The sequence below is a fragment of the Monomorium pharaonis genome, chromosome 9 (genome assembly GCF_013373865.1).
Source record: "Monomorium pharaonis isolate MP-MQ-018 chromosome 9, ASM1337386v2, whole genome shotgun sequence".
NCBI lineage: Eukaryota > Metazoa > Arthropoda > Insecta > Hymenoptera > Formicidae > Monomorium > Monomorium pharaonis.
In genome coordinates this window covers 13,469,882-13,496,058 of record NC_050475.1, presented here as the reverse complement: position 1 = coordinate 13,496,058, position 26,177 = coordinate 13,469,882, and the positions used below count along the sequence as shown (strand labels likewise).

At 32.9% G+C, this 26,177-nt stretch overlaps 3 protein-coding genes and 1 long non-coding RNA gene across 9 annotated transcripts in view; 2 read left to right on the top strand and 2 right to left on the bottom strand.

Annotated features, from left to right (window-relative positions):
• The first annotated feature begins 2,731 nt into the window (after nt 1-2,731).
• Nucleotides 2,732-26,177, top strand: part of LOC105832623 (snRNA-activating protein complex subunit 3) — a 64,484-nt gene continuing 41,038 nt past the window's right edge. The window contains exons 1-3 of one of the 3 annotated variants that reach the window (XM_036292407.1): nt 2,732-2,938; nt 5,503-5,723; nt 5,816-5,993. In XM_036292407.1, coding sequence (XP_036148300.1) covers nt 5,527-5,723; nt 5,816-5,993 — 375 coding nt within the window. In that variant the 5' untranslated portion in view covers nt 2,732-2,938; nt 5,503-5,526. Of the gene's footprint in view, nt 2,939-3,002; nt 3,619-4,838; nt 4,862-5,502; nt 5,724-5,815; nt 5,994-26,177 lie in introns of those variants that run through there. The other 2 variants (XM_036292406.1, XM_036292408.1) reach the window with 2 other exon arrangements.
• Nucleotides 6,620-26,177, bottom strand: part of LOC105832624 (protein O-mannosyl-transferase TMTC4) — a 96,855-nt gene continuing 77,297 nt past the window's right edge. For 2 of the 4 annotated variants that reach the window (XR_004964721.1, XR_004964716.1), the window contains 2 exons: nt 9,189-9,472; nt 8,704-9,112 (listed from right to left, as the gene is read on the bottom strand). The gene's annotated coding sequence lies outside the window, so the exon portion shown is untranslated. Of the gene's footprint in view, nt 6,682-8,703; nt 9,113-9,188; nt 9,473-26,177 lie in introns of those variants that run through there. The other 2 variants (XR_004964717.1, XR_004964718.1) reach the window with 2 other exon arrangements.
• On the top strand, nt 6,845-19,696 carry LOC118647446. The gene is made up of 2 exons (XM_036292409.1): nt 6,845-6,900; nt 16,173-19,696. The coding sequence occupies exon 2, from the start codon at nt 16,766-16,768 to the stop codon at nt 17,420-17,422; it is 657 nt and encodes a 218-aa protein (XP_036148302.1). The 5' UTR covers nt 6,845-6,900; nt 16,173-16,765; the 3' UTR covers nt 17,423-19,696.
• The window catches only part of LOC118647447, a 30,992-nt gene continuing 26,016 nt past the window's right edge, over nt 21,202-26,177 (bottom strand). The window contains exon 2 of the long non-coding RNA XR_004964722.1: nt 21,202-21,767. This is a non-coding gene — a long non-coding RNA (uncharacterized LOC118647447). The remainder of the gene's footprint in view (nt 21,768-26,177) is intronic.

The following is a 26,177-nucleotide window of genomic DNA, read 5'->3' as shown; positions in this document are numbered from 1 at the left end:
TACAGTAAAACTTTTGTATGAAACATTTTTTAATATTTTGTTTAGTTTACGAGATATATCCAGAAAAGGCAAAAACTCAAAATTTTTGAAGGGTGGTTTCAACCTTTTAAACCGTTTATAAGCACCAACTTTTAATTTCTAAATTCATATATTTACCCCCTCTACATTTATGCCAAGTTTCATTAAAATCAGAATTTTCGGGTTCGCGAGGTTCCCTTGTTAGTAGGAGACATCAAAATGAATTAAATTTGTATTATATTTTTCACAGTACATGCTTAGTACATTCGATGTAAACGCGCCCGTACTAAGGCTTTGGTGCGCACCAAACTTAATACGCGTACTAAGGTTTTGACGATGGGTGTTTACGATAATGGCTATCTGAGTAATTTTCTCTAGGACCGAAATATATGATAAGCACAACCATCTACTATCATCATGATTCGTGACAACTCAATGCTGTCCGGTATAGTCAAATCATCACGAGCAAGTTGCGAGTTGCGAGTTCCGTGAGTTTGTAGCAGGTAACCTAAAAAGTACGACATAAATAATTTGATTATTACAATTAAAAATAATCTGTTTTTAATGTATGGTAAGATTATTAACTTCATTAAAATAGTAATTATATAACACAATCATGTATTTTTAAAGTATTGTCTAAAGTAATATTAAAGAGATTATTTTATTTACAAATATTTTATTTATTAATTTGTCTATCAAGTTTCTATTATAACGTATATCTAACGCATATCTAACGTATATCTGTTTACAGTATATCTTAATTTACTATGCACTTGTATTACAAATTAAAAAAATTTATTGTAAACATTATTATTAGTTTCACATTAGTGAAATATTCATGCATAATATTTATACATAAAGATATATGATTTTTTAAAATAATGATAACACCATGCAACTTATCATTAACAGTTGTTACAAGAAAGAAAAATATTTATACTTAAATTTTTATTTTACTTGTAATCTAAAAAATATTATTAATAATGATTTATTTAGTAATTTTACATAATTTATCTCATTTGTTTCAAAGTGTTAACACCATCCGTTTAATAAAAGATGACTTTTCTAATATATATGTTAGTTAATAATAAATAATAACATTTATTGAGAATCAATGTTTAATTAAAATATTATATTAGGTTTTGAAATAATACCGTTATGATAGAAACTTGATAGACAAAATAAATATTTGTAAATAAAATAATCTCTGATATTACTTTAGACAATACTTTAAAAATACATGATTGTGTTACATATAATTACTATTTTAAAGTTAATAATCTTATCATACATTAAAAACAGATTATTTTTAATTGTAATAATCAAATTATTTATGTCGTACTTTTTAGGTTACCTGCTACAAACTCACGGAACTCGCAACTCGCAACTTGCTCGTGATGATTTGGCTATACCGGACAGCATTGAGTTGTCACGAATCATGATGATAGTAGATGGTTGTGCTTATCATATGTTTCGGTCCTAGAGAAAATTACTCCGATAGCCATTATCGTAAACACCCGATGTAAACTAAGCCACTGGCTTAGGCCACCGCACAAGCTTTTTTGTAACACGTTACGTTACGTTAAGTGCTCCATAAATCTAAGTTCGTACTTAAAATTAAACTTACATCAACGCACAAAGAAACTTTTAACGTAAGTTCTTAAGTTCTTACGTTAAGGATTTCTTTGTGCGTTGATTTAAGTTAAATTTTAAGTACAACTTAGGTTCGTATGGAGTACTTAACGTAACGTAACGCATTATGGAAGAGTTTGTGCGGTGGCCCTTAGTTTACATCGTCAAAACCTTAGTACGCGTATTAAGTTTGGTGCGCACCAAAGCCTTAGTACGGGCGCGTTTACATCGAATGTACTAAGCATGTACTGTGAAAAATATAATACAAATTTAATTCATGTTGATGTCTCCTACTAAGACATTTTCACATCGGTTTTTAGATTTTAGCACTGAGGTTATGCTCAATTGCTAAATTCTCTCTAAAATGCGTTTTATGCGTTTACATCGACATTTGTATTACTTGGTACGCGTATCAGTTTAGTACGATACTCCTACTTGATACGCTCGTACCAAATTGATCCGGCAGCGTTTACATCGTGCGTACTAAATATTTAGTACGAATTTGATACGAATATGGTACCTGATACGCGTATCAAATGCACGATGTAAACTAAGCCAATGGCCTAGTTTACATCGTGCATTTGATACGCGTATCAAGTAGTGAATTTAAGCTGATCAGCCAATGATTAAACACATTCACTAGTTATTTACTATTTGATACGCGTATCAAATGCACGATGTAAACTAGGCCAATAGCTCTAGTTTACACCGAGCACTTGGTACGCGTATCAAATAGTAAATAACTAGTGAATGTGTTTAATCATTGGCTGATCAGCTTAAATTCACTACTTGATACGCGTACCAAGTACTCGGTGTAAACTAGGGCTACATTCCAAAACGTCCTTTCCGAGGAAAATTTTACTCGAAATATATAGTACACGTAACGTATCCTATATTACATTGAATAAAATTTTCCTCGGAAAGGACGTTTTGGAATGTAGCCTAGGGCAATGATCATCAAGCTCCATATGGCTCCATATGTAAAGCTCAATGTTCATTGGCGGTCGCAAAAGGCAACTGGCAACTTGCGACTATTGTAGATTGGCCCTAAGGCTTACTACACCTATTGTAGATCCGGCCTTATGCTATGCAGAAGTCTGTGCGGCGGCCCTAATGTTTTTAAGTGGTAAATGTGGGAAAACGTGTTAAGCAATGATTTGTTTTTAAGTCGTTTTTTTCACAGAAAGATATTGAAAAAACACATTTTCTCAATCTCAAATCTCGAATGGAGTACCTTAATTCAGAGTTGTGCCATTAATTTCAACATCTAAATATCTCTACCTGACAGGTAGTTATTGTTAATCTCAAGTATATTTTTTTATTATAATATAAAAATTTAATTGTAATATTTAAAATTGTTAAGAAATGAGACAGGTCATTCTAAATATTATAAAAATAAACGTTTTGAAAGAATGATTAGGTTAGAGTTTATATTTTAATGTTCTTTTCTTTAAGGAGATTTTTAAGAAACTTTATGTATTTGCCATACACATATTACGATTGACTGCTTAGGAGATGAGGGAAGGTGTCCTCCACAAAGAAAAGAAAGGAACGAATTAGGGCAGCTTTTCTCTCTAACCTGTGGTAGAAAAGTTCTCTACTAACCCAATCCCTTTCCTTTTTTTTTGGAGACATCCTCACCTAGGGTTTTAATTCTCATAAGTACTCTAAATATATCTATAGTATTTGCTAGAATATATTTTTTTTTAGTTATCTAAACAATATTTAACCCAGATAACCAAACCTGCAAAGCAGAATCCCACAGCAAATCCATATCCTACTGTGTCTGCATTAAGCTCGTGTTCTGTGGACAGAGACTGCATTTGACTGATCTGTTCCTTTTCTGTTGCCAATATGCTGTCAGATTTTGTTCAGCAGATTCTGTTTACAAAACACAAGCTTAATGTGGACATAGTATGCTATGGATCTGCTGTATGGGATTCTGCTTTTGCAGGTTTGATTATCTGGGTAAAACAAGCATTTTGTTATAATAGGTTGTCTGAATTCTAGTTTAGATATTTCATAAGTTTGCATTGTTTTCAGAATAATCTATATATTTTTATATTTTTGTTAATACTTTTTATATTTTATATTTTAGTTATTTATAAAACGAGATCACAATGTGATCTAATTAAATAACTGAAAGAGATAAATCTTAGCTAGCTGCATATAATGCTTTTTTTTATGCAAGATTGCTTACTGGATGAAAATATTCTGTTATAATTAGTACATTTTCATCAATATTCAGAAATACAATCAGAACAGAGTATTTCCATCCAGTAAGCAATCCAATACAAAAACAAGCATTGTGTACTGTTGGCTTTAATTAGTTAAATAGAATCTTGTATCTATTCTAGTAAAAAAATATTAATCAAATTTTGATGACATTTTGACAAATTTAATATTTTATGTGATAAAATTTCAATAAATTATGCAATAAAATTTTAATTATATTTTGCTGAAAAGATGTTCTACATTTAATAAAAGAATATTTTAATGAGAAATCAATAAAAATATAGTAAAATTTTAATGTAAAATTAACACTATTTTATGTAAAAGTCAGGAAATTTTATTAAAATTCTATACATGTTTTTTAATGAAATTGCAAAGAAAAGTTATAGATACATTATATTGATAAATTAACATTTTATTGAACCTAATACATTTTTGATAAAACAATAGTAAAATTAATGATTAAAATGTGTCAAAATGAATATATAAAGTTTAATAAAATGTCATTAAATTTGTATAAGAAGTTTTTTACCCAAACCTCTTTAACTTAACTTTGATCGCTAAATGTCTGGTAACTGGGATATTTTTGTCTTACATGAATTATTTACATGTTGTTTTTATTATCTTACACGTATCTTTTTTATGAAAATAATATACAAATTGTATATTATATAAACAATATAAATAGGTATAAATTAAATGATTAATTAAGTGGCTGATTTCCTAGAATTATATTTTTATAAATAATCCAAAAAAGAAAAGTGACTAAAATTTTGGACTAGATTAGATTGTACGTATTTCCAGTTGTTATTTAGTGATGTTGACATAAAAGATATGATATTAAAATAAATAGATATATTATCATTAATATTTATGTTATATAATGTTCATTTCTTTTTTCAGATACAAACAATTTTTAAGAACAGTATTAATTTTTTGTAGTCAAAAGTTTTAAAAAGTTTGTGTCTAAAGTAATGTAGTAAGTGAAAAATAATTATTAACTAAAAAATATAAATAATAAGTAAATAAAATATTACAAACAAAAATATATTTCAAATTTTTGAAATATGAATCTTTGATGATCTATAGATTGTTTTTAGATTATTATTAGATTGTTTATGTACATGTTGCTGTAATGAAATAAAAATTTGTATATTTTTTAAGAATTTTATATACTTTAAAGTTATGAAAATTTTTGAAAAAATACTGTAAATCTTTTCAAGTTTTATAAGTTTTCTGTGTCAATTATACAACAAGAAATTTTTTAAATCTTATAATATTTCAGGATTGTGTCTGTGTGTGTGTGTGTGTGCGTACGTGCGTGCGTGTGTGTGTGTGTGTAAAGAACTGTAGAAGATGCAAATTTTTCTTAGCCCTTCTGAAAAATATTTCAATTTGTATTAAAAAATCAAAAATTTTCTAAAAAGTTATCAAATTATTCAAAAATTTTTAAAAATTCTGAAATTTATGTAGAAATTTAGAAAAATTAAATTGACAATTATCCTAAAAATGTTTACGTGGTTTACATGTTTTACGTTTTACGTGCTAAACCATACATTTACTAATGTATTAACCATGTATTGATACTTTTTTATGTGTAATTTTGTTTCTTGACCTTAGATAAAAAATTTATTTGTGAAGATAATGGATAAAATGTATAATCCTTATGATCGTCAAGCATCACCAAAAATTTGCTTAAAAGATTACTTTCAACAGTATAGCGAATTGATCAAGTCGTCCATGTGTCATGACATTGATATGCAAAGTGACGAAGAGATTTTTCAACTTATGAACACCAATCTCTCACAACCAAGAGCACTTTTAATGAAACACTATTGCAGGTATCTTGTATAGTATTTATCTACATATCTACAACACAAATAAATATTACTGTATTTTTCAAACATTTATATATTACATCGAAATTTTACAGTATTGATAATTTAACATTGCCAATGGAAATTGCCAATGCGGAGGCACGAGAGAAACAAGGATATATTAATGTACCTGAGAGTTTGGATAACGTTTCATTAGAGACAATTAAAGTATTGAAGACCTTGTCTAAAGAATCTTTGAAAAGGCAAATAAAAAATCAAAATGGTATTCCTGTCGTAAGTAATTATTTATAAAAACTATCAGAGTAATCATAACTTATCAAAACTATACATAAAAAATGTAATGGAACTATATAATAAAATTGAATTACTTTAATAAGTTGAATCGGTAGTAGTTTGAGAAATCGCTAGGATTGGGGGTAATTAGTTATAAAGTTACAAAAGTTAAGGTTAAAGTAAAAAATAATGATAAAGTTTACAATTTTTACTTAAGTTATAATTAATTTAAAATTAATTAATTTTTAAATTTAACTAGTTATTTTTTAAACATAAATTTTAATTTTGTTAATCTTTTTTCTAAGTTAAAAATTTACCTGTGTAAAATAAAAGTTTTATATACATATAAAACAATATTTTGTTATTTTATATAAATTAAATTTACAAATTTGAAATTTATTTAACAACCCATAAATTATTTTGTTAATTTAATTTCATTAAAAAATTTTATTTATACAACTTTTAATTATGATTAGGATAAATGGAATTTTTTAATGAAATTAAATTAACAAAATAATTTATTCTACTAAAATTTATTGTTGCACAAGTTTGGTTTTTCATGAATTGTTTTTCTCAAAGTAAATATGTATATTTAACTGTAGAACGGTAAACTTAATTTTTTTTACCTCAAATGTCACACTGGGTTATAAATGTACATTCCCAAGCTTTTTTGCATTGAACAGATGGACTGAAATCAATTGTACTATATGAATTTATTTGTTTTTTTATAATCCATAATAATATTAATTAATATTAAATACGTAAAAAATTAATTTAGAGTAAATGAAGTTTGAAAACGCCAAAATGACCTTTTTAAAAAATTTTATATTTTTGTTAATTTTTAGCAAATTTAACAAACAACAGTTTTGGAAAGATAGATCTAGAATCAGGATAAAATGGATTTTGGGTATGTTTAAAAAGTATGGTAATTATTCAGTTTAGGCACTGGTATTCAAATATTGATGTAGTTGTGCTTATTCGATACGGTTTTGCTTCCAACGAACGAATCTGGCAGAAAAAAGCGTTGCTCTGCCCCAGGAAGCACGATATTAATCGTTAAAGTTGACAAATATTCAGGTTAAGAAATCTGTCATACCGACGAAATGTAGCGACACGAACACTCTCCGAGGCCGTGTGCATGCTCGGTGGTCACGTGTGCATGAAATAAAGGCGCGAATTTAAAATGTATGTGTACTTGTAATGATTCCCTTGTATTTTAATGGTATATTAAGTGCCCAAATTCAAGCAGTTTCTACATATGGTTTCTAGTAACAATATAATATATTGTGATACAAATGCATATGAATGTGCGTGGAAGTATAAGGATCTTGCTAATCTCTTGCATAGAAAGTCGCAAACCCATGTGGTGCAGAGAATGTTTTGCACACATACACACGCACACACACACATACACACGGAGGGGGGGGGGCAACCCAATGTACAATGTACATTGGCAACCCATGTATATTGTAAGCAAAGTAAAGTCCACATGGGTTAGCCACTTGGACGGGATGGGTCCGGGAGGGGGGCCAAAGGCCCCTCTTGAACGCCCCCCCCCCCTCCGTGTGTATGTGTGTGTGTGCGTGTGTATGTGTGCAAAACATTCTCTGCACCACATGGGTTTGCGACTTTCCATGCAAGAGATTAGCAAGATCCTTATACTTCCACGCACATTCATATGCATTTGTATCACAATATAATATATTGTTACTAGAAACCATATGTAGAAACTGCTTGAATTTGGGCATTTAATATACCATTAAAATACAAGGGAATCATTACAAGTCCACATACGTTTTAAATTCGCGCCTTTATTTCATACACACGTGACCACCGAGCACTGGCGCTGACTTAGGAGGCGCAGAGCACTTTTGGCTCTTCCAATAAAATTATTAGGGGGGCGACGCCCTCTCCAATAATTTTTACCTTTTTGAAAAATAGTTTTTTTTTTTTTTTTTTTTTTTTTTTTTTTTTTTTAAGAAACCGCGCGCACAGCTTAAGCCCGTATCAGACTATCAACTAAAAATAAGGAAAATAAGCTTCCTTTCTCGAATATTTGAAATAAACTTTCTTGATTTTGTGCAATGTAAATAAAAATATATGTAAGTATATATAAGATATTAAAGCTCGCATACTTATATATGAAGCATACTTATATTGAAGCTATTTTAGAATCTGCGGCATCATTCTTGCGGGCTGTTTGTAAAATGCTAGGGAACTTTCCAACTTTCGATAAGAAATAATATAATGTAATATGTGAAAGCTTCGCTCTGCCCCGGAAAGCGAGATATTAATCGTTAAAGTTGACGAATATTCAGGTTAAGAAATCTGTCATACCGACGAAATGTAGCGTTTTTAACTTTTATCTCTCTAGCCTAAAAAAAAGGTCGTTAGAAATTTTCCTCTTGCCCCCTCAAAAAGTTTTCCAAGTCGGCGCCACTGCCACCGAGCATGCGTATATGCCCGTAAAGCATGTACATATAACCGTAGAGCATGCGCACATGGTCGCGGAGAGTGTTCATGTCGCTACATTTCGTCGGCATGACAGATTTCTTAACCTGAATATTCGTCAACTTTAACGATTAATATCTCGCTTTCCGAGGCAGAGTGAAGCTTTTTTTCTGCCAGATTCGTTCGTTTGAAGCTAAACCGCATCGAATAAGCACAACTACACCGATATTTGAATATCAGTGAATAATTACCATTTTGCTATAAAACTGTAAAGAATATTTATTTTTTAATATAGAATATATTAAATTAAAAAAAAATATTAAAATATTTTTATGATTCCAAGCAGCATTTGCCACACTGTATTGTTCTGTGGTCTTCACACACAGGAACGTTGCTGCTTGCGTAAATACAGTTGTAGTACCTCTCTTTCCATAGTGAACATTTGTCTGAATGAAATGTAAACACGAAAAAACAGTGTTTCCTATGGTATCCGAACCAAATGTATACACAAACGTCAGACTGGGGTACGAACGTATCCCATTTCCATTTTATGTTTGTACTGTTTACAAGTTAATGATGTTTTGATGTCAGCTAGTGTCTCTTTTCTTGAGACTTTTGATCTCTTCATCTGCTAAATTTGAATCAAGACTATCGCGCACAGGAATACTCTGAAATATATACATAGATGCTTAATTTTTTTTGCTACATACAATACACAGCTATATTTTTTATAAAATCACTTACAGATCTTACAATATGTTTTTAATGTTGCTCGTAGTTTTGTTTTTACTCAATAACGCTGGTTATCGCACAGGAACACTCTGATTATTGCATAAAAATACTCAGGCTATCGCTTAGGAACACTATGATGTACTGAATGCAGCCATGTTGGATTCTTGTATTCTGGGTCATTGCTGATTGGTTATTACTTTAGACTACTGCGCATCCACAGAATTGGTTCACCTGGTATTCTTACATCATGGGTGCTCTTTCAAAGTGCAATCTTACACCGGTCCGCTAACTCTTCTCTGTGTAGTGAATCGGACTTTTATTAAACAAATATATATTACACACCTTTCCGCTTAAGTCATACGTAGTACGTTTTGGTACTACGTATGAACGCTTATGCTAAATTTAGAATCTAAATTTATAAAATTTTGGTCTATGAAAAGATTACAATAATAAAAATTAATTACAATAATTACATTTTTATATTTTATTTTGATTTTATAATATAATAATAATTGTTTTAGTTATATAAACTTTATTATTTGGTTTACAATTAGTATAAAAATATTCTCATGTTAGTGATATTGTTTTTTTTTAAATAATAATAATATTTTTATTATTATTATTATTAAGAAACCAATATCACTAGTTTAGTATTATAATAGTTTTATTTAAAAAAATAATAATAACTATAATGATGATGATTATAATGTTATTTAAAATTTAATAATAATGGTTAGTATTTATTTTATTATTTTTTAATTTTTTAATTTTTCAAAGCTAAGTATATCTATGGATACCGTGTCATTAATTTCTTCTTTGTTATCTAAGAACACCTCGATGCACTTTTTACATTCACGCGCTGGTTTAATATCTAATATTTGTTTTGGACTGTAGCATTCTGTAATTGTTTCAAAACTTTTATCTTCACCTAGTCGTGATTTGAATCCATGGGATTGGCTTCTGTAATGCATCCTAATTCTCGATGGTCTATAGGTCTATAGCATCAGAGGCACATGCGCCTCTAGCGGTACTCCTTCTCAATGAAGCACCTCTCCACCATGCCTCTCCCTTGGAATTAGACAGGTGCTTCTCAGCCGTTGATGATATCTTTCTTGGTGATCTATCGGGCGTACCCCGTTGATTTCTCTAATGTCAATAATGTCTTCATTTCGTGGCCAGCGGGGCCACCTTGTAAATTTTTTTTTAAATTAATGAAAACTTATTTTCGCAAATTTATATATATATAATCTAAATTTACCTTTCCAAAAGTACGCTTTTTGATTTACTCTAATATTTTTGCCTTAATCTGCTCTAATCGCTCACTACTGTTTAATTGTGCGATCAAACTTGCACTGAATTATTTCGTGAGTTTCTTTCCGCTTCTCTTATCTAATGATATCTTATTCAATTCGCGTGTCTTCTTTCTTTATTATGGTTGCAGATTGAGGCTTGAATTTCATTCCGAAACATTTTAACCTGTTAACGCCCAAGCGCACGCATTTTCAACATAATTTTCAGCGACTTTATTTACAACGTTATAGGTCCATAAAAAATTTAAAAAGTATCATTTCTTACGTAAAATTTTATGCTCTTTCGGAATACATTGTCAAAAGTTGTGTAAAAAATAGTCCAAAAAAGTTATGGTGGGTTTTAAGTAAAAAAATATAAAAAAATCGCAAAAACTTTTTTTATATTTTTTTCACATCGAAATAGTATGAAACTTCAACTCTTTTCGTAACCATCGGTGCACAAAATATTTGTACTTTAAGGCTATATTTTTAGAAGTTATCATAATTATCATTTTCATTGAAAAATGGCGACTAAATCGCAAAAATTTTCGAATTATTGTATTTTTTTTACAATAATTCTTAAATTACGGACAATTAATGGCTTATTATTACTGAAAATAATGGGATTGATATTCGCAGTTTATTTTCAATCAAATACACAATTTTTAAGATGACGAATTCAATATGGCGACTAAAAAGGTGTAAAAATCATCGATTTTTCTACATTTTTCCTAAATTTCTCCATGAATCTTTTCTCGAAAACTGTTTTATGCACGGACTATTATCGGTTTATAAATCTATTTATTAGTATATATTAATAAACAAATTCATAAAATTATTAGGCAGTAAACTTAAAATAGTAGAAATTGTTGGTTATTAAGTTTTATTGATGCTATGTATAATAAGGTATTTTCCTTGGTTTTTATAATTCAATAATTGAATAATTAAATAAAAATGATAACCTGGATAAAATTATATATATATATATATATATACATATTTATAATTTTATAAATTATTGAAAAAAATTATTTTTATCGAGTGTCGCTAATTCTTCCATTACTTTTGATACTTTTCTCCAACGTTCATTAATCTCACGATCTGCAATACATCATTCTTACTTATTTTTATGATCATTGTTTGTGAAAAGAGTTGAAGTTTCATACTATTTTGATGTGAAAAAAAATATTGAAAAAAAAGTTTTTGCGATTTTTTTCATATTTTTTGACTTAAAACCCACTATAACTTTTTTGGACTATTTTTTACACAACTTTTGACAATGTATTCTAAAAGAGCATAAAATTTTACGTAAGAAATGATACTTTTCAAATTTTTTATGGACCTATAACGTTGCAAATATAACGCTAAAAATTATGTTGAAAATGCGTGCGCTTGGGCGTTAATGGGTTAAACAATGATTATTTATATTATTAATTTAATAAGTACAATACGTGGTTATTTAAAATGTAATGATATTTATTATAATGTAGTTTATATTTATTTTCAAATATTTAATTACCAACTAGAAAATGTTACTAAAAAGTTCTTCACTTATTATTCTTTTATATGATTTATTTTATAATGATGGATATATTAGGATGTTGAATAAATTCTCGCTGTTTTTTCGTGAAAATGAATGCGTTATTTAAAAAAATCAGTCAAAAACCTGTCACTGAAAGTATTGTCCATCGCTAGCCACTACTTTTTTCCATCTTTCTGACAGCATTTGAATTCCACGTCGGAAAAACGACACGTCTTTTGAAGCTATCTAAAAGTCGACCCATTTTTTGGCATCTTCATAAGAATGGAAGTGCTGTTCAGCCAGGCCATGTGCCATCAATCGAAACAAGTGGTAGTTGGAAGGCGCAATGTCCGGTGGGGTAGGTCCCATTTAAGCGTTTCCAAGTAAGTTTACACCGGTTTTGCAATATGCGGTTGTCATGCTACAAAATTACTTTGTCGTATCTCTGCTCGTATAACGGCCGTTTTTCCTTCAATGCCCGGATCAAACGCATCAATTGTAGTCGGTAGCGATCTTCCATAATGATTTTATTCGGTTTAAGCAGCTTATAATAAATTACACCCAGCTAAACTCACCAAATGCAGAGCAGAAGCTTGGAACCATGGATATTCGGCTTTGCCGACGATGTTGATGCAAGGCCGAGTTTACACCACGATTTTCTACGTTTAGGGTTATCGTAGTGTATCCACTTTTCATCGCCAGTCACAATACGATGTAAGAATCCTTTCCTTTTCTGTCGTTGAAGTAGTTATTCACATGTGAAAAGACGCCGTTCAACGTCTCTCGGCTTCAACTAGTGTGGCACCCAATGACCTTGCTTTTGAATCATTCTTAATGCTTTCAAACGTTTTGAAACTGTTGTGTGATCAACTCCTAATGATTCTGCAAGTTTAGCTAGCATCTGACATGAGTCTTCATGAAGTAATGCCTCCAATTCTTTGTCTTCAAACTTTTTCGGTGCGCCAGAGCGTTCTTTATCTTCAATATCAAAATCATTATTTTTGAAGTGTCTAAACCAATCTCTGCATGTTGTTTTTGACAGAGCATGGTCACCGTAAGTCTCAACAATAATTCTGTGTGCTTCAGCTGCAGATTTTAAAAAAATAAAGTAGTGAAGTAAAATTACCCGCAACTCTTTTTTTTTGGCACAAAATTTAACATGTTTAACACCATGAAAAACAAACTTGTATACACTTCGGTGAAATGACATATATTGAATTTCAAGGTTGTTTATAGTACTTCTATGTACATGCTTCACCATCTTAAACTACGCGCAAGTAGTTCTAGTAACGCCATCAGTTGGAAAACAACGAGAACTTATTCAACATCCTAATAGTTTATGTACTTTATTGCAGATTATTTTTTCTTTTTTATTGTCAATATAACAATTTGGAATTTGTTTATATTGTGTGTCAAAAGTATTTGTTTTTGTAATTTTTTCCTTTAATTTTGGTGTTTGATTTACTTTTGGTTCTGATCTTTCGTTTTTGGTCAGATAAGAGATAAGTTTGTTAAGATATTGTAAGAGTGAGAGATACTGTCTGAGTGTGATTTTGAGTAAAAGAAGGGAAAGTAAGTACGGGAAGATAAGTAGAGATAACTAGTGAAGGGCTGTGATTGAAGGGAGTGAAAAGAATTTAGGATTAAGGGATGGGAAATGAGAATAGGCAGAGATAGAGGTTAGATTGTCGGGAGGGGAGAGAGAGATATTTAGGCTAGCGAGAATCGAGAAGAAGGGGCAAGGAGTGTATAGTGAGATAGAGAGGCGGCAAGCGGGAAGGTAGAAAACAGACATAAAGTAGGCAAGATTGAGATGAGCGACAGTGGGGGGAGCCCAAGTAGAGTGACGTGCGACAGCATAGGAGATAGTATAGAGGAGCGTACGAAGAGGAAAAGAGAGCTATTAGGAGAGGTGTTAAAGAAAGAAGCGAGGTTAGCGGATATTTTTAAAAGGAGTAGGAAAATGGCTAGATCGTTGCAGGGGAAGGAAGGAGCCTGGAAGATGATGAATGAGATGAGAGAATAAGGAGAGGGATTAAAAAATGTAAAAAATTAAAGCGGTAGCAGGAGAGTAGAAAGAGATGGTTAGAGTAGAGTTAGAAAAATGAGTTTAGGAAAAAAGAGGAAGGAAAGGGAGGAAAGAGGGGTGTTGTGAGCGTTTGCTCGTTTTGGGAATTCTTTCCCGTAAGTAGTTGGGATTTGTCCTGCCTGAAAGGTTAGGCCCCATAGGGTGAAAATTCGGCTCGGTGTATGAGAGAAAAGAAGACGCTTCTTACTTGCTTGTTCGTTGTCTTTATTTTTTCTCTTGCGCTTACAGTCGGCTGTGATGGTGTCAGGTATCACTCGCGATAAGGTGTACGCGACGTGGCTCGGACGTTGTTACGTTACTCTCCGCTCGGTCACGGCATGGTCGCGCTTATATATGATGGTTTCTGGCGCAATTTTGGGGACCAGTGACCGGGCGTCGGTAGCTTCCGCGAGGCTAAGCGTTTTGACATCGGAACGCGGTAGCCTTACGGTTTGATTTTGCAGCGTAGGGCTTATTTTTAAGGCAATACGGAACTGCTTCCGAGCGCGCTGTTGTAATCACACGGAAGTTACTTGGGACTTCCGTGAGCGCGGCGGATTCTTGTGCGTTTTTCGAAAGAGGTGCTTCTTGCAGCGTCTTTCGAAAGATGCGTGTCGCAATTATGATAGATACGGTTGTAATTGGCTTACAACAGGGGTTAGGATAAAAAGACTGGAACGAGAAATAGAGGGATTAAGGAGGAGTGGAATAGAGGCGCGGTAGAAAGAAAGGAGAAGGGGAGGGGGGAGAGAAATGATGAACAGAGGTATAGAATGGAGGGGAGAATGGGAAGAAAGGGTATGGTATCTAGAAAGAAGGTATGAGATGAGGGAGAGAGAAGAAAAGAGGAGGATCATAGTGATTAAAGGATTAAGGAAGAGAGGAGAAAATAAAAAAGAAGAGATAGAGGGAGTAATGAAGAAAATAGGTGTAGAAGTTAAAATTGAAAAAGCAAGACAGGTAAAGGGAGGAAGAGCAGGTAAAGAAAGAATGATAGTAGTTAAAGGAGGTAGCGAAGAAGAGAAAAGGAATGGAGAATAAGTGGAAATTGAAGGGAAAGGAAATATGGTTAGATAATGATCTTACGTGGGAGGAGAGAAGAATTAGGTGGAAGATAAGGAGAATAGCAAGAGAATGAGAAATTACAGGTAAAAAAGTGAGAGTAGGACAGGGAAAGCTATGGATAGATGGGATGTGGTGGGTATGGGACGAGAGACGTGGAGAATTGAGAGATGGAGAAGGAAGGAGATGGAATAGGGAGGGAGAGAAAGAAAAGAGAATAGAAATGGAGAAAATGGTGGTAGAAGTAGGACGGAGGGGAGTAAGGGGAGGAGTGAAGGTAGAGGAAGTTGGGGGAAGGGGTGATGAGGGGAAGGAAGAGCGGAATGGAGAGATGGGGAAAGGGGAGAGAAGAAGGAATGTGAAGCGAGGAATAATATAACCGTGGTGTTTTGGAATGTAGCAGGATTAAAGAAAAAAGATTATGAATTTTGGAAAGGTTTAGAGAAGTGGGATGTAATGGTACTAATAGAAACATGGGTGGAGAAAAAAAACTGGGGAGAGATAAAGAAGAAATGTCCGAAGAGTCATGAATGGGGCCTACAGGAGACAAGAAGGGAACGTAAAAAAGGGAGGGCTAAGGGGGGGGAAGATAATTATGGGAGTCAGGAGAGAATTAATACTAAAGGAGAAGGAGGGAGATAAGGTGGATGAAGGGGAGGGGATAATAAGAAGGAATGTTAGGTGGGGTAAAGAGGTTCTGAGAATAGTGGAGGTTTATATCAATAGGGATATGGAAAAGAAGCTGGAAGTAATTAAGGGGTGGATGGATGAAAGAGAAGAAGGGGTAAGGACGGTAATAGGGAGGGACTTTAATGCTAGAACAGGAAGAGATGGAGGGAGATGGAAATGGAGAGAGGAGGGGTGTAGGGGAAATTAATAGAATCTAATTTGTTAGCTGTAAATAATTCCTAAAATATTATGGAAAGATATTTATTACATAACAGAATTTGAAGTTAAGAAAATTAAAAGTTTTGATAACAAGTAAAATAGAAAATGAATTGAAAGTAATTAAAATTAATGTTAATATTAGCTGTGAATCTTTGCGTTTGTTAAAGCGGGAATCGAGGCTTCGGGAAGGGGTCACGGGTCTCCGGAGAAAGGAAGAGGGGCTGCTCCGATGAAATTGATGCGTAATGGCGGCGTTTCTGCTTCCGAGAAGTTTTTAAATGGCGATTCGGCTCGCTGCAATGTCTTAAATCTTGTGCATCCTTGTCGTTGTTTAAGAGGGTGATGGTCCAAAAAAAAAGAAAGAGTCGAACGAGGACTCTATTACCTTGCGGCAGAAAGAAATAGACAGAGGTAGCGTGGGCGTGATAGCACGCGCTTACCGTTGTTTAGAGTGAGAGAGAATGAGAGAGCGCGCAACAGAGTGTGCGCACCTTACAGCAGGTCCCCGATCAGACCTTTGATGATAGGAAATCTACCGTGATATGTCCCCAATTAGATCTAACCATCCGATTACCACACTTGGGAAGCCAAGAAATAATATTGACTGAATAATGCAAGGGTCGAGAAACAGAGCGACTGACTCACTCCAAAGCCAACTTGAACTTTGCTCGCTCGACGATCGGCAGATGACCGCCGCGCTCCGCGACTGCCTGCGGCGCCGCACCCACGCTCTAATTCGTTTTTGGAAATAAGGCCGGTAATGCAGAAAGCTTTTTTATACAACGGGGAAGAGTGGGATAGCAGGAGGTCGAAGGATAGTAAAGTAAATAAAGAAGGGAAGAGATTGTTGGAATTTATAAAGAAAAGAGAATGGTTTGTTATAAACGGGAGTATAGAAGGGGATGAAGAAGGGGAATGGACGTACACAGAAGCAAGAGGGGAATCTATAATAGACTATGTGTTAGGAGATGAAGAGGTAGTGGAGGAGGTGACAAAACTAGAAATAGGTGAAAAAATAGATTCGGATCACTATCCAGTGATAGTTTGGATAAAGGGAAAGGAAGTTAAGGAGAGAAGAGGGAAAGCTAGATCAGGTGGATGGAATAGGGGGATATGGGATGAGATGGGAAGGGAAAGATTCAGGCAAGGTCTAAGGGACATGGAATGGGGAGGAGAGGATATTCAAAAGACGGTGAATGAGGTGGAGAAAAAGATTAGGGATATTTTGAAAAAATCAGTAGAGGAGAAGAGGGGAGAAAAAGTGGGGAGGAAAGGGTGGTGGGACACGGAGTGCGCGATAAGAAAAGAGGTAAGAAGGAGATTAAGAGAATGGAAAAAAGGTAAAATAGGAGGAGAAATATACAGGGAGGAGAAGAAAGAATATAAGGAACTACGTTATAAGAAAAATGCAGAGTAGAACGAAAGATGGGAAAGGGAGGTCGAAGAAGTGGCAACGGACAGACAGGTATGGCAGGTTGTAAACAAGGATAGAAAGAAGAAAAGGGCGATAAATTGGGGGATAAAGATGAAGGAATGAGAAGGATATTTTAGGGGGCTATTGGGGGGAATAGAGAAAAGAGTGAGATGGGGAGAGAGAAAAAAGAGGTTAAGAGAAGAAACGGAAATTGATAGGATAGAAATAGAGTAATTAGAAAATTAAAGGAGGATAAAGCAATGGGGATAGCTAAAGCAGATGGGATTCCAAATGAAGTGTAGAAATACGGAGGAGAAAAAATTAAAGAATGGGTATGGACAATATGTAACAGGGTCTGAGAAGGGGAAGGATGGCCGGAGGAATGGAAGGAGGGGGTGCTAGTACCGGTATTAAAAAGCGGCAAGGAGATAGAGTGGGGGATTATAGGGGTATAACAATAATGCCTTTACAAAATATACGCGACGATATTAGCAGATAGGATGAGAGATGAAGTTGAAGGAAGAGGGATGATACCGTCAAATCAGACAGGTTTTAGGAAGAATGGGAACAATAGACAACATTTACGTGCTAAATTATTTGGTAAACAGGAAAATTAATAAAAAAAGAGAAAAGCTAATAGCATTTTTGTGGATCTGAGGGCAGCATTCGATTCAGTAGATAGGAGGGAAGTGATAAAGGCAATGAGGGAAAGGGGGATAAGAGAGGGACTAGTGGAAAGGACAGAGGAGGTACTAAGAGAAACGAAAAGTAGGGTGAGAATAGGAAGTAAACTTAGTGATAGTTTCTGGACGGCAAGAGGACTGAGACAAGAGTGCCCACTAAGCCCCACGTTGTTTAACATGTTGATAGCAGATTTAAAGGAGCAACTAGGAAAAATTGGGTGGGGAGGAGTAAGGCTTGGGGAAGAGAAGATATACGCTGATGTTTGCAGATGATATAGTAATATTAGCAGAGGATGAAGGGAGCATGAGAAGTATGATAGGTAGATTAGAGGGATATTTAGAGAAAAAAGGATTAGAGTTAAATGCAAAGAAATTGAAGATAATGAGATTCAGAAAAGGAGGGGGGTAGAGATTGCAAAGTGAACTGCTACTGGAAAAGTAGGAAAATGGAGGAGATAAAAGAATGCATTTATCTGGGACACAAATTTAAAAGAAACGGAGGGCAGGAGGCGCAAGTAAAGGATAGAGTAGAGAAGACGGCGAGGGTTTTGGGACAGGTATGGGGGATAGGAAAAAGAGAGTGTTTGACAAGTTGGTAGGGACGGTAACAAGCTATGGGGTAGAGATATGGGGGTGGAAAGAGAGGGAGAATCTAGAAAGGCTACAGGAAAGGTATTTGAGGTGGGTGTTAGGAGTAGAGGGAAGAACACCGGGATACTTGGTCAGAGAGGAGCTTCAGAAGGAAAAAAATGAGAAGAGAGGCAGGGAAAAGGACATGTAGGTATGAAGAGATTATTAAAAGGAGGGGGTAACGTTTTGGCTAGGAGCCGCTTAGAAGAAATAAGGGAAAGAGCAATAAAGGAGGACTATCAGAGTGGGAGATGGAGAGAAAGAGATTCTTTGAAGATAGAGGAATAGCGCTAAGAGAATGGGAAGAGACAAGGGAGGAGGGAGGGAAGGGGACGATGAATTGGGAAGAGAAAGACAGTAGGATGCAAAAGGAAAAAAGGTTGGAAAAAATACGGAACGGGAATTTTAACAGGTATTATAAATGGGTAAAAGAAGAGGGAATCTCGGAATACTTGAAGGGGTGGGGGGGGGAGGAATAGATGGAAAAGAATAGCTAGATTCAGGTTGGGAAATAAAATGAGAGAAGATAAATATTGGGAGGAGGAAAAGAAATTATGTAAATTATGCGAAGGGGAGGAGGAGACATTGGACCATATCTGCATAGGAGAGGTGCAGATCTTGGAGGGAAAGGGGAGAGTAAAGTTGGCAATATGAAGTAGGAAGGATATTAGCGGATTATGGAGGAGGAGAGGGATGGATGAGAGAGGTAGAGAAGGAGAGGAGAAAAAGGATGGAGGAGGAAAGGGAGAGTGAATGCGAGTATGAAGAGTGTGTTAAAAGTAGATAAAAATGTAAACGGAAGTGGAAGTTCCGGAGAGGTAGGAGGCAGGATAGGGAATTATAGGGTAGAGAGAGGCATGGAGAGGTGATGGCGACATAGTTGTTAGAAATGAGACGGCGATAGGTAAGCGAGTAGGAAATGCGCGGAGAAATAGGCGAGCAATGTGTGCGACGAAAAGAGGAAGTAGGGAAGAGAGAGAAAAGGAGAGGTATTGCATTGTAGGGCACGGCGTTATGCGTATGATGGATGTAATCATGTATGTACAGTATAGATATAATGATTAAATACGAATGTATATAATGTTTATAATGTTTATGTAATTTGTAAGTGTAATTGTAATCCTAAGGGGAACAATAAATATTATATTACTTTTGATTCTGGAGAGTTTTGAATTTCTTTCTTCTGAACTTTGTTATTGGCTTTGTTATTGGTTTTTTTGGTTAAATGTAATAATAAATTTGTTACTGAATCCCATAATGCTTCAATAAGGTAGATTGACCATCCATAAATCGTATGCCGTGAATTACAATATCTATTATAAGTTTCATCATCCTTATGAAGAAATATATCCCAATTACTTCTGCACTTGCATTGCCGACGGATAAAAATGTTCCCCAGATTTTCTTCCAAGTACTTTCGGTTATTTTTTTTCAAAGAATTTTTATCCAAAAGATAGGATAATGATATTTCTTGAGATATTGTTGGTCTTTCTCTTACACCGCGGCCATTGTATTTATTATGTTGTTCTTTTCTTTTGAAAATATGATATGGTCCCTTAAATTTTCCAGCTCTTTGTTAGAGTATATACCACCTTCTGCCAAGACTCTTGAATCGTTGTAATGCCATGTAGGTTTTGACATTGGTTTAAAGTTTCTGGTGTTTTGCTGAATTCTAAATTTGGTATTACTTGACGCCATCCGTCGTTTAGATAATATATATAATAATCGCTGGGATTACTTTATTGCAAGTAATCTGAGTTTCGGTTTTGAAGGGTATATGAGTTTTTGGGACCCAAAAATATGTTTCGTTTTTTTTTAATACTGGTAATTGTTGATAGCACTTTTTTGTTTCTTGAATTTTGACTTCGACTGGTGTGCATTTAATTATGTGTATTACCTCTCCAGAAATCATCGCAATGTATCCTAGTTTTTTCATGATTTGGTATGCAAAGTTATTCGGTGAATAAATTGCTAAATTTAGCGCATTCTTGATTATCTGCTGTTCTAAATTACAACTTTGTTTTAGTATATCTGTATATATTGATGTATATATATATATATATATATATATATTGATGTATATATCTATATATATTGATCTGTATATATAGTTGATTTATTTGTGTGTGTATGTGTTTTTTAACATAAACAAATTTTGAATTTACATGTGCAAAAATATTCAAATTTTCTACTGAAATTTGTCGTTTGTTTGTTAAAACTTCTCCTTTGACTTCTGAAATTAATAGTTTGGATGTTTTGTTTTAATGAATGTATATTTGCAAAGAAGTTCTTTGACTGTTTATTTTAGCGCAAAAATTACTTCTTGAGTTGACAAGAAATAAATTATTTTGAATTTTTCGTCTATTTGATTAACTATTTTATTTGCTTTTTCTTTAAATAATATTTCAAAATGATTAAATTTACAATAATCGTCTTTAATTGTTTCCCAAAATGTATATTTTTCTTCTATATTCATACATTTTCCATCTGAATATTGACATATTGTTCCTGATTTTAAATAAATTTTATTTGTCTCAATATTTACTGATGCTTGATAGGAATTTCGACTGTTATTATTCTTTGTACAATTACGTTTTACGATATATCATAAGGATTTGAATACTGTGTTCCGAAACATTGTTCATTTATTGTTACGGATCCCGCAAAAGTTATTAATCGGGATGTTGTTTTTTTTACCTTTAATCCATTGATTTTATTGTTTACATTTATGATAAGTGTGCCGGTGTTGTGCATCCTCTTACATTGATCTAAAGTTGTTTCTAAAATATACTCCGCTTGCGCATTTGATACGGTTGAGACATGTGAATTCATTCCGCAGTAATAAATGGTTCTCGAAATTACAATTTTACATTGGATTATGTTGTTTCGAATTTTGACAATTGTAACAATTGAATTTTTGTTTCTTGTACATGTGGTTTAACTACGGGTATTTCACAATCTTCAATATCCATCAGAAATTGTTGTGACATTGAGGTTGGAGGTCGTACAGTCGTATCCGATTATTCTTTCGGTTCCTTGAATGTTGTAAATCCAAATGACTGTTAACCAAATTATTGCCTTTATGATCTAACATATAAAATTTTAAGTTATTATTTAAGTTACAATTATTTAATTTTACGTAGTTCATTTGGATGAACAATTTTAAATTTTCCTTTATTCTGAATTTTAATATTTCCATTAGGTAAAATATCTGTTACTAAATGTGGTCCCGAATATTGATCTCCTAATTTTCTTTTTTTAGGTTCATTAAAAAAAAAGACTTCATCATTAATTTGAAAAAACTGAGGATTAATTTTCCTATTACAATAATGTTTTGATTTGATTTTTTATTCAATTAAACATTTTTTTGCTAATTCTTGCAAATCATATGTATTTCTTATTAACTGGAATAAATAATCGTCATATGTTTTCTCTTTTCTTATGTTTTCTTTTTTTCTTTATTTTGCTGGATGGTTGTCTATTTTACCAAATACCAACTCATAAGATGTATATCCAGTCGATTCATGAGTACTTGAATTATATGAAAATATTGCATATTCAAGTAATTTATCTTATTCTGTAAACTTGTTTACGTATTGCTTTAAATATTCAATTAATATTAAATGCGACTTTTCTAAAGCTCCATTATAGTCCAGTCAAATTAGCTGAAAAAGGGGCCAAAATTTGAACTAATTGTAAATGGCACTTTCTCTTTACCAAAATGTTCGGAAGGTTTTATTAGAAATGAAATGTGTGTGTTTGAGACTCGCAACTAGACGAAAAGTTGTAAATAAAAGGCATAAAGGTGCGAAAAACAGGTTTTTTGCATGTGCAACAAAATGTAAACATTTTACAAAACAAAGTTTTGAATAAAAAATGTAGGTTTTAAAAAGACCTACAAAATGAGCCGCGACAAGGTAAAATCGGTTCACGCATTTAGTTGCAAAAAAATTAAAACCGTTAGAACAGGCGTTTTTTCACTTATTTATTATTCATAAAAATTTGAAGATATGGCTTTAAAAATGTGGTACGATATAATACTTCTCGCAATGATGAAAAAGTGTGTAAAATTTTAGACCGAAATCTTCATTAATTTTTGCAAAAAGCTATTTGTTTATTACAAACTTGTCTCTGAAGAAATTTAATTTCTTTAGCTCTGGCAAGTCACACAGCAACCAACTTGGGTGCTTTTTATTCTTAAGAATTGTACTATCATGTAAAATTTGGAACAAAGCGATTTTTATAATTTAAACTATCAAAAAACAGCTCCAAAAAGTAGATACGTTTTTTTCTTACTAACAAATGAAATAACTTTTTTAATTTTTATCATAGAGAATTGATGCAAAAACTAATTAATAGTTTTTATTTTTATACAAATTTAAAAAAAAAGAAAATGTACTCTATTTCAATTTACAACCGAAATAACTTTCTATTAAAATTTATTGTAGCTCTAATTGTTAATATTAAGAACTGAAACTGGCACCAAGTTTAGGAAAAGAGTTAAATTTACTGTTATTTAAAGAGTTAAATACTCTTTAAATTTTCAAATAAAGATCTTTAAAAGTTTTGTTTATACAATATTATAAGTGGTCTACAATAGTTGGAGTAAGCATGAAGTAAGAAGTAAGAGTAAGGTAATTTTCTTCTGCGCTGATTGACTGAGCGTTAAAAAAAGCAGTAGTAGGAGTAAGACGAAATGAAAGTAATTTATTTCGCTTACGCCCTTATGCCAGCTTTCTTACACTGGATTAACCCTTTTACGCTTAGTCTTACTTCTTACTCCATGCTTACTCCAGATATTGTAGACCAGGCCTAAAGAACGACTGCAAAAACAGGCCTAAATTCGCCCGTTTTATGATCACCGAAATTTGAGTCGATTTTAGCGGTAAACAATTATACCTCATGGAACATCAGTCGTCTAAAAATTTCAGATTGAGCATACCTTTTATTATTGAGATATGAAGGGTTAAATTGGTCACTATACACCAATGAAGGGTATGCCATTTTATCTATTCAACACAAAAAACCTTGAGGTTATTTCTTATATAAAAAAATGTTTTAGATAAGATTTATTTATCTGTTAGAAGACTAATTTATCGTGACCTCAAATCGATGTCAGAATTGTGAATGCCATTTAGAGATCAACTTGCGATTTTCAGGAAAATGTTTTTTAACTGATGTCGGATACCTATTTCTGTGGTCTCTGAACGAGTACACGTATATACGAGAGCATTTTATTAACGTTAACGTTATCTTATGTCAACACGGTTTTATCTTGTCTTATATTTTTTATAAATCCGATGACCTTATAACAATATTTCAAATATATAGATACTACCGATTTCTGAAATGCTGCGGTATTTACTATGATTTTTTAAACAGTTTTAATAGTGGTAGCTTTTTCACCGAGATATTTTACAGATTACATAATTGTTATTGAGCTATTATTATTGAGCAAAAATTGTTAACAAAAGTAGTATTCTGTGATTTTTTTTATTAAACGTATAAGCATGTCCTCGGGAGCTGTCCAGCGTATTTATACAAAAAAAAAAAAAAACACGCTTACAGAGATTGCCTCTACTCTCTACTCTCGTGGGTTAAGCGTCAAATAAAGATAATATAAAAGATAATGACAAACATGCGCGAATTTTTCTGAAAATGTCCCTTTGATCTCTACATGACTTTGCAATTATTTTTCAAATTATTTTTTAAAGGTCCATTTGAGGTTACGAGTAATTAGACCGCAGAGACAGATATCCGACATCAGTTAAAAATGATTTTATTGAATTTTGCAAGTTGATTTCTAAATGACCTTCACAATTTTGACTTGATAGTCAATTTGAGGTGACGATGAATTAGTTCCCTACCATTTGAACAATTTCCATCAGAAACATTTTTTGATATTAGAAATAACGTTAAAGTATCTTATGTTGAACGTGTAAAATGGCGTAACCTTTATTCATGAATAATATCAACTTTAATCCTTCATATCTCAGCAATAAAAGGTATGCTCAATTCAAAATTTTTAGGGGATAAATGATATACAATCATTTACCACCAAAATCGTATCAATACTCGATGACCACGAAACGGGCGATTTTTGCGGTTGTTCTTTGCAATGTGCGAGCAAGACGGCGTATGATGATGGAGTGGAGGAAGCGACGCTTGACACGGCTCGCTGCCCGTGCATGTGCTTGATATTGAATTTACGCTTTTAAATTGCTGAAACTTACAATATTTCAGCAATAAATTAACGTAGAGCGATGGTTTTTTTAAAATCTGGGATAGCTCGTCGAGCTCTTTATAAATAACCATTTTTTTCTAAAACCACATACACTAGCGCAAAAAAAACGAAACAAAATTTTTGACCGATTTTTAGGCAATCTTCAAAGTGATGCAACTTTGCGAAAAATCATCCAAATTACATGTACTTTTTTTAAATTAAAGGGCAAAGACTCTACTTTGAGAATCCCTACGCGAAAGTTTGATTTGTTAAGTGCGAACCTTTTGTATCGCATGAAAACCAAACATGTGTTTTTTAATTGAAAAAAGTAAAAGTTTGTTATCATTTTGCACAAGTTTTTCGTTAAAATCTTGCTAATATTAATTCAGATTCTTAAAGTTCATTCTTTTCTAAGCAATTAAAAAAAATGTCGATACGATGTTTTTTGTTGATTGCACACGAGTTTGAAATTTGCACTGCATTTAGGGTATTTTAGCAAATAAATACGGTATTTCTTGAATATCATGAATTTTGAGTATCAATATGATATTGTACATTGATTTTATTCGTGTTGAACTCAATCATACCGCTGTCATCAAAGTGACCCGATTTTTACCACGTGGAGAATGACGATTGGATTTTGTACATCATGTGGCTCTGATAATACAACTCTTAAAGAATAAAAACCACTCAAGTTGGTTGCTGTGTAACTTGCCAAAGCTGAAATTAATTTCTTTAGAGACGAGTTTGTAATAAACAAATAGCTTCTTGCAAATACTAATAAAGATTTTGGACTAAAATTTTACACACTTTTTCATCATTGCAAGAAGCATATCGTACCACATTTTTAAAGCCATATCTTCAAATCTTTATGAATAATAAATAAGTAAAAAAGGCCTGTTTTGACGGTTAATTTTTTTGCAACTAAACGCGTAAACCGATTTTAACTTATTGCGGCTCATATTGTAGGTCTTTTCAAAACCTACATTTTTTATTTAAAATTTTTTTGTAAAATGTTTACGTTTTGTTGTACGTGCAAAAACCTGTTTTTCGCATCTTTATGTGTTTTTAAATAACTTTCCAAAACTAGTTGCAAGTCTTAAACACACATTTTATTTCTAATCACCTTCCGAACATTTTGGTGAAGAGAAAGTGCCACTTACAATTAGTGAATTTTAAAGCTTAATTTGACTGGACTACTACCTTGTGGATAGAAAGCAGT